The 11,524-nt window shown below is 42.2% G+C and overlaps 1 protein-coding gene across 2 annotated transcripts; it reads left to right on the plus strand.

Moving 5' to 3' along the window:
- The first annotated feature begins 3,654 nt into the window (after positions 1–3,654).
- On the plus strand, positions 3,655–11,158 carry LOC103629758 (uncharacterized). 2 transcript variants are annotated; one of them, XM_020539396.2, is made up of 13 exons: positions 3,655–3,780; positions 6,592–6,851; positions 6,990–7,610; positions 7,729–7,884; positions 8,063–8,576; positions 8,686–8,770; positions 8,990–9,103; positions 9,188–9,268; positions 9,661–9,785; positions 9,870–10,049; positions 10,138–10,263; positions 10,375–10,752; positions 10,842–11,158. In XM_020539396.2, the coding sequence occupies exons 2-5, from the start codon at positions 6,603–6,605 to the stop codon at positions 8,126–8,128; spliced, it is 1,092 nt and encodes a 363-aa protein (XP_020394985.1). In that variant the 5' UTR covers positions 3,655–3,780; positions 6,592–6,602; the 3' UTR covers positions 8,129–8,576; positions 8,686–8,770; positions 8,990–9,103; positions 9,188–9,268; positions 9,661–9,785; positions 9,870–10,049; positions 10,138–10,263; positions 10,375–10,752; positions 10,842–11,158. The 2 variants fall into 2 exon arrangements, with proteins under 2 accessions (XP_020394985.1, XP_020394984.1); XM_020539395.2 differs by having other exon boundaries at positions 7,729–8,576.
- The last annotated feature ends 366 nt before the right edge of the window (positions 11,159–11,524 follow it).

The following is an 11,524-nucleotide window of genomic DNA, read 5'->3' on the forward strand; positions in this document are numbered from 1 at the left end:
ATGCTTAGCCGACCAATGGAGCAAGCGTGTGGAAGCTTACATTGATGATGTGGTAACAAAAATCGTGAACCCGGATGATTTCATCGACGATTTCTAGTAGGTTTTCAACAGCATCAGACGCTACCGCTGGAAGTTTAACCTAGAGAAATGTGTGTTCGGGATACCAGCTAGGAAGCTTCTTGGATTCATCATTAGCCATCGATGGATCGAGGCTAACCCGGAGAAGATTGAAGCCATTTTGAGGATGGAACCGCCCGATCACAAAAGAAGGTACAAAAGCTCACTGGGTGCATGGTGGCGCTAAGTCATTTCATCTCACGACTTGGCAAAATGGGAATGCCATTCTATAAGCTGCTCAAGAAGGTGAACAAATTCTAGTGGACTCTAGAGGCTCAAGAAGCACTAGAGGCACTCAAAAAATTCTTGACCACCCCACCAATTCTCAAGCTACCCTACCGAGCTAATGTCAATCGACAGGCTGAAGATTTACTTCTATACATCTACTGCACGACTCACGTGGTAATCACCGCGTTGGTAGTAGAGTGCATAGAAGAAGGACATGCATATCTAGTTCAGCACCCCATCTACTTCATTAGCGAGTTCCTCGGGCCCTCCAAGATCAGATATCCCTAGGTTCTGAAGTTACCGTATGCTGTACTGTTCACTGCACGAAAGATACGCCACTATTTCGATGACCACAAAGTCATAGTGGTTACAGGCTTCCCGATAGGAGACATACTCCGCAATAGAGAAGTAGTGGGGAGGACAACCAAGTGGACGTGTGAACTCGGAGCTCATGACATAGAGTTTCGACCCCGCATGATGATCAAAACTCATGCTCTAGTGGACTTTATATCAAAATGGACTGAACAACAGATCCCTAAAAACCTCGAATCAATGGAGGTCTGGAAGATATACTTTGATGGGTTACTGAAGCTACAGGGAGCAGGGGCTGGAATCCTCTTCATCGCCACTGAAGGAGATTAGCTCAAGTACGCGTTGCGGCTTCTATTTCTAGCTTCCAATAATGCAACAGAGTACGAAGCCTTGATACATGGACTCAACATTGTTGTATCACTCGAGATCAAGAGATTGACGGTATATGGAGATTCCCTAGTTGTCATGAGTCAGGTCAACAAGGACTGGGACTGCTCCACTGATTCAATGGGTAATTACTGTGCCACAGTAAGGAAGATTGAAGATAAATTCGAAGGCTTGGAGTTCCACTACATAGAAAGAGATCGCAATGCAACAACAGATACTCTATCAAAGCTAGGATCGAGTCGAACACAAGCTCCATCAGACATCTTTGTCCAGGAGATGCAACAGCCGAGTATCGCATTGGGGCTAGTGGAGGAATGCAAGGCCCACTACGCAATCATAGGATCGGATAAGTACTGTACAATAGAGGGGCCGCTGGACTCTTTATGAAATGCATCAATTCATGTGTTGGTATGCACTTTGACTGAATTTGAGATAGAAATATTGAATTTATATGAGCACACACACCTAGACAACAACACAAAGCCTCAGACACATCTCATGATTCATGAATGTACATTCAAATAGCTAACTAAATTTATAGCACATAAATTCCAAATCATCTCAAATCTCATGTTTAGGCACCATATATCTAAAGAAAAGAAACATACCAATCCCTAGATATCCAATGAAGATGTTGGTGTTGTCGAGTTAAATGTTGGTCCTTCCACCTTTGGTCCTTTCCTCTCCAAAATTAACCACCGTGACCTATGCAAACTGCAAGAGCACAACAGTATGAAACAATTAGAGCCGATCGTGCCATAAGAAAAGCAGAGGCAATCATCTAGGTATTTAAAGAATAACACAGCACATGCCGATGCAGAGTATTCAGCAACCACGGATGAGCGCATAGACCTACATGGTGGGGGCACGGACAAGCGCAGGGGCCATGGTGGTGGAGGCATGGACGAGCGCCGGGGCACGACAGTGGCGACGCAGATGGACAGGGGAAGCAACATGAGGGTAGATGTCACAGACACTACTAAGGTACAAGTCGAGGGCACGACTGTTGGAGGCAACACTGTCTTGGACACACACCATCTTCTATTGTCGAATCCAAAACAATGTTGCCTCTAATAGCCGCACCATCGACTTGTACCTTGGTAGTGTCTGTGACAGTAGACGGAGCAGATGAGCGACGTCCGCGGAAGAGTAGGGGCAGCAGCCATGAATAAGCAGGGGCAACGCGGATGAGCAGGGGCTGCAGCGCGAGGGCGGAAGAAGCAGGGGCTGGGCGGTGGCGACACTCGTAGGGATGGACACAAATGCGTAGGGGCGACACTCGTAGGGATGGACGCGAATGCGCAGGGGCGGGCTGGGCGATGATGCTCGCAGGGACGAACGAGATGCATGGGGACAGGATCCGCAGTGGCGACGGGCGGTGGCCGAGCGAGGTATCCGCAAGGCGGCCACGGATGAGCAGGGCGCCGGCGCTCGATCTGTTTCTTAGGTCACCAAGGGTCCGGGGAGTATGCGGGAGGGGTATCGATGGCCAAATGGGTCGTGTCTAGTGGGCCGGCACAAGGCATGGCCCATTTAATAGTGCTGTGGGCCAGCCCATCATGAAGGCGTGCCGCGCTTGGACCGTCGTCTCGGCACGTGGTGCCAGCCCGATTATTTTTTATTTTTAATAGAACAATTTACATATATATAATACCTATCCATTATTTGGCATGTATCAAATATGGATCACCTACTTAGCTAGACTGGCGAGCAGCGTTTTCTGGAGTGCACAAGTTTGAATCATGTTTCCTACATAGTTTTTTTGTTGCTTTTTCCATTTAAAAGAAACGGCCCACAACAGCTAACAGGCCGCCCGGCACGATTAGCAGCCGGTGCTTGGTCACGGCCATGTGGGCCTGATGGGCCTTGTCGGGCCACTGGTTTGGTCATCTATAGGAGGAGAAAAAAAATCTGCACTAAAACTTTGGAACAGTTTTTTTTGTTGTTTTTTCTATTTAAAAGAAACGGCCCACAACAGCTAACAGGCGCCCGGCACTATTAGCAGCCGGTGCCTGAGTCACGACTACGGCACGCGGGCATGATGGATCATGCATGTCTTAAATGGGCCGTGTCAGGTCGCTCGTTTAGTTACCATAAGCTTCTATAATTATGGTGCGTGTAGCGGTATTGTAGCGAAGCTTGTATGTATGGTGCATGCTTGCATGCATCTCTGTTAGGCTTATTCGGTTAGCTCTTAATATATGTGGATTTAGTGTCATCGTGTGGGTTTAAATTTAAAGCAAGTCAAATTTTTCTTAATTTTTTTTAATTATATCAAATCTATGTGTAATGGAAATAACCGAACAATTGGACCCGGCAGAGGGACAAGGCGACGAGCTGAGAGAGTAGGTGCGTGCCTACTACCCTGCTGCATGCATGTGGTGCTGGCCTGGGCGGTGTTGCTGAGGCTGAGCAATGGTAATCCGTTGCGCTTGCGCAAGGAGATTGGCACACGCCTTGTGCGTGCTAGCTGCCGCCTAGCGCGACCAGAGGTGTTGCCTAGTACGCTATAGTCTACAGCTATCTCTTCTGGTTCTGTGAGCTTATAGCAGAACATGGACGACGAAAGGTAGAAGAATAGGTCTCCGATAATATATATATGAACTGCAGCTCACACTGCACTAGTGTTAGTTGATCGCACAACTGCAGCTGCTTGATCTTTGCCTCTCGCTCGTTGCATATCGCGCTCACACTGCACTAGTGTTAGTTGATCGCCTCGCCCGTTGTATTGGAGAGGTTGGTGAGCACCATATCTATCTATTCTTCTATCTATCAGTACCTAATTTGTTTATGCAAATCAGCAAATAAATAACAGTGAACAACAGTGGCGGAGCCCCGTAAAATTAATATCCCGGGCCACTTTACAATGTAATGATGTACTACTCTGTCTTTATATTTTTCGCGCTTTAGTTCAAAAAATGAGCCAGACGATAAATATTAAGCAGATGGCCAGTTTTAATTTGGTTATGTTCGAAAACTAATCATGACATGCCAATCAAATTTTAGTTGGATGCATATATGCTAGGACATCTGAAGATCATATGTACCAAAAAGTTTGGCCAATTTCTCACAAGCACATAGATTCGGCCGTTGGATAAAATTTGAGAAAACCCCATTTTGTCTGATTGATTCTCATATCTGGATTGTTGCAAGTTGTTCTAGGCATTGGTGCTTTGAGAAAAACATCCCAAGTAATTAGTGTGCAAAGTTTGAGATCAACTGGATTTAACTTGATGTAGTTTTGATCTTTAGATCAATTTTAAGGTGCGGATGGTCCGGTATGGTTAAAATATATTATAGTGGTCTGATATGAAGACCTTTGAATTTTGAGCTGATTTTTGGTGAGCAGCTTCCTTATGTTCTTGTGAGTATATATATGGTTCGTAGTTTATGATTTGTAGACACCATTTGATAGGGTTTTGAGATTTTTACCTAAAACTGCTCACGCTGAAAGCTGCTGGGTTGATTTGTCATACCGGCCAGGAGGTCTGATATATAAATGCCCCAATGAGGTCTATTTTACTCAGCATTTTGTGACACTTTTACTGATTCTTCTCCTTCTCACTTCTGTCCTTTTCTGCTGTGCTTTTTTAATATTATTGATTACATTTCGCCAAAAGTTAGCATCAGTATACTCATTGTCCTTTTTGTATGTAACTGCTCGTGATTAAATAAAAAATGTAAGCCAAAATCACCTAGAGTGAATATCTGTTGGCTCTTATTCAACTTGTTTGATCGCCTCGTCGGTCCAATCCTTAGAACGAATTAACTTGCAGGTACCTCCGTGTCATCGTCATCTCTGTTACTACTGCCATCCTCACATTTTTGGGATTGATAGTATTTTTTAGCCTAAAGTTTACACAGTGTTGGCACAATATGGAGGTCACTGTCATCACAATGGTGCTATTTTTCATCATGTGTGGAGTCTCACTAATGTCCAAGGTAATTAAGTAAATGCTCTTACACACGCACATATATATATATAGACACGCACACACACGCCACACACACAGTAGTAAAATTGAACTATATGTTCAAGCAAAATACTTATGAAACTGAGATGATTGATCGTGAATTTAAAATTATTAGGCTAACAAATTTTTCATGGAGCCTGCACTAATTGGTGGGTACGCAACTTTCCTATGCCTGCTAGCGATTACAACGTAAAATATTCACATTGGGTTAAGCCACTATTTGATTAGCCTGGTTCAGGCCCCACACACACACACACACACACACATATATATATATATATATATATATATATATAGTATTTAGAGCCCTGGGCTCTCTCTAACTAATGGAAGCCCCGACCAGAAACCGACCAGGTGCGCACGCTTTTTTGGCTCACTGTACCACCTAGTTACGTCAATTATAACTACGCGTTATGCTCAATCTTGTTACGTTTTACACACTTTTGGTGTGCGCATGTTTCGCGGCATCCGGGCCCACGAAAAGGTCGTGTCCCCGCAATCTGGGCAGCTTCCGTCTATCGGGCCCACGAATCCAGGAACCGAGCACTCATTTTTTCAGCTCATCTCTCCCGTAACTCTCGCGGCGACCGAACCCTAGCCAAATCCGCCGTCGTCTGCTGCTTCTCCTCCGCGCCTGTCGAACCCTAGACTAATCGCCGCCGTGAGCTTCTTGTCCACCGCGCCCGCCGAATACACAGAGATTCTCCCCCCGTCGCTCCACCGCCGTAGCATTCTCCTTCACCATCGCAGAGACCCGGACTCGCCTTCTCCGCTGCATAGACGCTGTCGCCTTATTCTTCGTCTCCGGGAAGGGACCCGGAATCGCGGAGGCGGTTGTGCCGCCCCTTCGTTCTTCTCCTCCGCAGAGACCGAGACCTCAATCTTCTCCACCGCGGTGGCCGAACACCGAGTCCCCTACGCCGTCGCGAGCTCCGTCCCCAACGTCGAGTCCCCTACGCATTTGACACAACCGCGCGTCGCCTTGGGTTGTCCCCTGTAGAGGGGTCCCGAATTCGGCCGGCCTCCAGGCACATCCACACTCCGGTAAGTCATCAACCTTTAACTCTTACAATCTGAATCGTAAATAGGTTTCACCTTATTATTTTGCCAATTGCTTGATTTATCAAAAACCAATTCAACATAAATTTATTGTTAAACGGAGACACAAATTTATACTATTCAATCTCTCACACGTTTATGCAATTTACAATACTCTGTTATGCTGCTTTGTTGACAGAAGTATGATACATACATCAATATGTTATGCCATAAACATCTCGCTGTTCAATTTGGGTCAGCACGCACGAAATAACCAGGTTATACATTAATTGGATGTCGCATATGAGCAGATTTTTTATTGATTCATTTAGTCTCACACGTTTATGCAATTTACAATACTGTGTTATGATGCTTTGTTGACAGAATTATGCAATTTACAATTTAGTAGTGATGCTGCATGATTTGTTGGGATCAAATGGAAATGCATGGTCATGAACTGAACTGAATTGACTTGCGCTTATCTTTTTATTGATCCTTTACGTATTTTATGTATATGTGTTGTTTCATTTGGCAGGAACATCAGACATGAAGAACATAGACCGACCTCCTTCTAATCCAAAACGGATTATAATCCAGTCTACTCAAGAGTGCTTCAGCGTTGACATACCCCGTGTTCCGACAGAGACTGTTAGACACGAAACAAGGCAGGCTGCTGATGAGGACGATGACTTTATGCCATTATCCAAGAAGCGTAACTTCGACGACAGTCCTGGGAAAGTCTTGAAGAAGGTAGTCACAAAGCGGAGGAAAGTAGTGGACCCCCCCCCCCGACAGGTTAGAGATTTATGGTCTATGGCAATATATCATTTTATGCGTGAAATCATGTTGTGTTGAGGTTTGAGTTAAACATTGAGTTGCGATTATGCAGATGTAAATGTTTACGATATTCATTGTATACTTTTTTTTCAGCAGAGGCTTAACGTGAGATGCAACCCCCAAGATGTATTAGTAAGCATCCAGATATTAAATGACAGACAGCGCCAAGCAATTGCACGGAGGGGATTTTCCAGTATTCTTGATATGAGACTTGACGTACTCGGCAGCAGATCACATTTAGCTTGGCTGATGGAAAAGCTCGACCACAATGACATGACAATTCGAGCCGGCCCAGGGAAGGAGCTGAAAATTACAAAGGATACGGTGCACCTTATTTTGGGGCTACCAAATGCTGGTGGAGGAACTGCATTGGGCATCGATGAAGCTGTTGCTGCCAACAATTTAAGAGCTGAACTTGGTTTATCGAAAGAAGATTTTGGGGTTGCAGCTCTTCAAGATCTTCTGAGGAAAGGGTCTGACGATGATTTAAGCATCACATCCTTTTTCCTGATACTGTTCAATAGGTTGTTGTTCCCTACTGCCAGCTGGGGAATAACCAACCATGAGGTTCTTTTAACTGAGGAGATGGATCGTTTCCACCAGATGGATTGGTGCCAGCTTATTTTCAATGATTTATGCCAAGCTACCAAGAAGTGGCATACTAGGAGCGTTACGAACGTTTCTACAACCATCTACGGATGTTCCATCGTCATTCTTGTAAGCATATCCTTTTTTTGTCTGTTATATGTAGCCATAATCTTGTATGCAAAATCCATATACATGTAGATTATGCTTTTGTTATGTCTCACAACGACTCATGTTATGATTTTTGAAGCTGTATTATTTGGATCATCTTCATGACGCAGCGGCACCTCAGAACAAACGTGGAACACCACGAATCAAATATTTTGATAGGAATATTATTCAAGCACTGACAAGAGCTGACAAGGGCAAAATACGCAAAGGAGAAGAACCATTTGGACATTGTTCGGTATTTTTTTATGTGTCAATCATTTTTTACATGCATATGATAATGTTCACATACATTTATGCCAGTTTGTAAGCATATTTATGATGCTTTTTTGCATTGTCCATTAAACATATGAATCACATTTATCAATTTAATATGTGTGTATATGTTTTACTCCATCTTTCACGCCTTTTTTTAGTTCCGAAGCTCCACAGAGACCTGCTACACAGCTGTACCACCCGTTGAAGCACAATTCAAGGCATGATTCTATTTATATATTTTTTTGTCATAGAATTTCAACATAATATTCAGTGATATGCTATATATTTACTTAATAATTTTCAATTTACAACAGCATAAGACTAGGACAAACACTTTTGATGTACCTCGTCCTGACCCATCTGCACAGCACTCAATTCACATCGAACTCCCGCTCATCAGGGATTTGATATCAAGCAAGCTGAATCAGCTTCCATCCCGCCACCGCCTGGGTTTCATAGAGAAGTTGTCACATTTTGATACGGAGGTTGGTAAGGCGTGTTTAGTTATTAAACAGACTCTTTAGCAGATTGTTGAGAAACAATACAATCTATCTGATGTTTTTGGTGAGTTAATTGATGAGGTCCTCCGTGCTGAGTCGGGGGACAATGAAGATGGTTATGATGTGCAGAAAACAACTTCAAAATCAAATGATATTCTTCCCCAGACAGCAGGTTAGTCAGTTTAATGTCTTTACGTCAATATAAAAAAGTTATGCAATCATTTGTCGATATCATTTTGATGCCATTATTTTAAACAATGTTTTTTACATGACACGTACAGAAGGATGTACGTGTCCGGCCCCCCAACTGTACCCGATATGTCTACTCCAGTTTCCCAGCAGGATACGCAGTTTACAGACACACAGGTACATGAATTACTGTTAAGGCAACAACATATTCGTGTACTATTAGAAAGTTGCCCCGATGAAGCTGATATTGATCCACTAGTTCATACAAATATAACGAAACAGAACAAAACACCTACAACCCCAGTGGTAATGTTTTTCTTATTAATTGTATTTTTCATTCTAGGGTTGTATTCATCGTTTTCTTTAAATAGCATATAACCATCACAATTTTTTCAGGGTAAACATGGTGACGGTGGCAAGAACATGCCGACCAACACAAATGTCACTCCTAAAGCAACACCACATATGGAACCTGACGCGCCGATATTTGATGCGACTCCGCAAATCAAGGTATGAGTACACCCCCTCGTGGTTTTTCTATATTATTGTTAGTAGTTTACTAAATTTCTAATCCATTTATACCATGATGGTTAGTCTACTGGCGGCGTCCAACAAGCGGCAGAAACAGACCTGCCCGACAGTGGTCCATGCTTTGATCAGACTCCATCTGAACATGTCAGATCAGTAATTTTCATTTTCATTGTAGTTGTCAAAACTGTTAACAGATTTTGTACAGTCATGCTTCACAGTTTAACTAGTTTATGCATCATACAAATTAGTGTTATGTATATTTGCACATACATGTATGCTAAGTAGATGTGCATTCAGTTTTTACATAACTGTTAGTTGCTTATGATAAATTACACATATATTTATGCCAGTTTGCATGCATATTTATGACTCTTGATTTGTATCATTAATGTCAGCTAAATAATTTTATGCCAGTTTATGACACTTGATTCCACATACGTTTATTCCACTTTATGTCAGCTCAGTAATTTTCATTTTCTTTATAGTTGTCAAAATTGTTCACAGATTTTTATGTATATTTTCATATATATTTTTAGGTTTCTGTTGAAACCGATCCAGCTACAAACACTCCATAGGTTGGCCAGGCTTCTCTTGATTCGGAGATGCAAACTGTGTTAGCTCTACGCGAATATTTGTGTGGTCTGCAATCTGACACCAGCAGGTATGAAGTACATACTAAATCAAAATCTGTTTATATGCTGGTAGTTTTACGCGACCTCTCTAATTGATATCAAAAATTCCCCAGGACCATAATAGATTATGGTGAATATCAGCGACATGTTCTGATATATATGAATCTTTTGCCGATGGGAAGTGTCTCGACAACGTATTCATGCAGTGTTTCATCCAATGTGTTTTTGATGATGCAAAAAATCAGCAGACTTCCATGAGTTCGAACAGTTTGATTCTTGATGTTAATGTTGGGGTAAATTATCGTAACATACATACACCATATTCATATACAAATTGGATGAACCCAAGTATACTCACTCCATTTATATCGTTTATTGCAGTCACTACTCAACTTTGAGGAACAGGAACGACACAGTCGCAACCCTCAACCTTTTGATGAATCTGTACTCCACACACTTCTAGACAATTCATTGCCTGAGACAGATGAATTGGACCAATGCAAAGCGGTAACAATCGTATTTCATAATCCAAACATATTTTCTTTTAAATGGAACATATCACATTGTTATGCTTTTGTAATTTACATTGTTCATGTTATTCTTTTTTTACATGGTCAGATCATGGTTCCCATGGTAAGCAGGGGGCATTGGACATTGTATGTTGTCAATAAGGTCAAGAAGTGCATTCATATTTTAGATTCCAATCCATATGGGCCAACACTTGGTGGAACTACATGGAAGGACTACCATTTTGCACATTTGGGCTCAGGTGGCAGAAAGTTACCATGGGCTAAGGTTATTATGAGTAGATTAAACAAAGCAATACAACATGTACGGCCCAGGAAATGCTTTCCCGAATTTGGTAACATCACAATTGACTTGTGCCCAAATTGTCCTAACATGGCAGCAGGATCCAATGACTGTGGGTTTTATGTTATGGGTTACATTCTCTTTTATCAATGCGACGAAGGATCTTTGCGGTCAGACATAGAATCAGTACGTACAATTTACCAGTTAATTCTATAGTTGGCACAAGGCAACATATGGAACAGAGGTATAACTAACTCAATGTTATTGTATTTCAGGGCAACACTAGTGAGATACGGTCTCTTGCGCTGCATTATATCACATTCCACCCAAAGAACAAAGCATATCGCTGCTCGAAGACATCCAAAGATTCAAGGTCTAATGGATGTAGTTTAGTTTGGACATGTAATAAATTTTGTATACAATGGTTCCCTAAACTTCAGATCAGTCATGTGTGTATAATATGGGCAAATACCGTAGACGTTTCTTAGTTTATGTCAATGACAACTTTGGGGATCAGCTAACCTCTAAACTGGAATATTGTACCAAATGTGTTTGATAGTAATGTGTGTTTCTTGCATTTGATTCTGCCAAATTCCTGTACAATTTTGTGCTGTCAATAACCTCGAAGTATGCCTGTTTTGTCCGAAGTTTACGATATAATTATTGTCGGTTTTATGCATGTTTGCCCATGCACTTATGACACAATAGTCATCATTCTATGCCCATACATTATTCTAGTTTTGTCTCAAGTGTATGATACAATTATCAGCGTTATATACTGGAAACAGGCTCATTTGTTGTACAGTCATGGTTCATAGTCTAACCATCTTATGCATTACACAATGCAGTGTTATGCATTTTTTCACATACATGTATGCTAAGTCTATGTACACTCAGTTTGCTACAGACCTGTTAATAGCTTATGACAAATGACACATACGTTTATGCCAGTTTGCAA

This window comes from Zea mays, chromosome 6 (assembly GCF_902167145.1).
Source record: "Zea mays cultivar B73 chromosome 6, Zm-B73-REFERENCE-NAM-5.0, whole genome shotgun sequence".
NCBI lineage: Eukaryota > Viridiplantae > Streptophyta > Magnoliopsida > Poales > Poaceae > Zea > Zea mays.

What these genes read in the sequence shown, in the direction of transcription:
- LOC103629758 (XM_020539395.2), top strand. Translation starts at nt 6,603, where the DNA reads ATGAAGAACATAGACCGACCTCCTTCTAATCCAAAACGGATTATAATC. An exon ending in TGGACCCCCCCCCCCGACAG is followed by an intron (nt 6,852 to 6,989) that starts GTTAGAGATTTA and finishes TTTTTTCAGCAG; the next exon opens with AGGCTTAACGTGAGATGCAA. An exon ending in GATGTTCCATCGTCATTCTT is followed by an intron (nt 7,611 to 7,728) that starts GTAAGCATATCC and finishes TGATTTTTGAAG; the next exon opens with CTGTATTATTTGGATCATCT.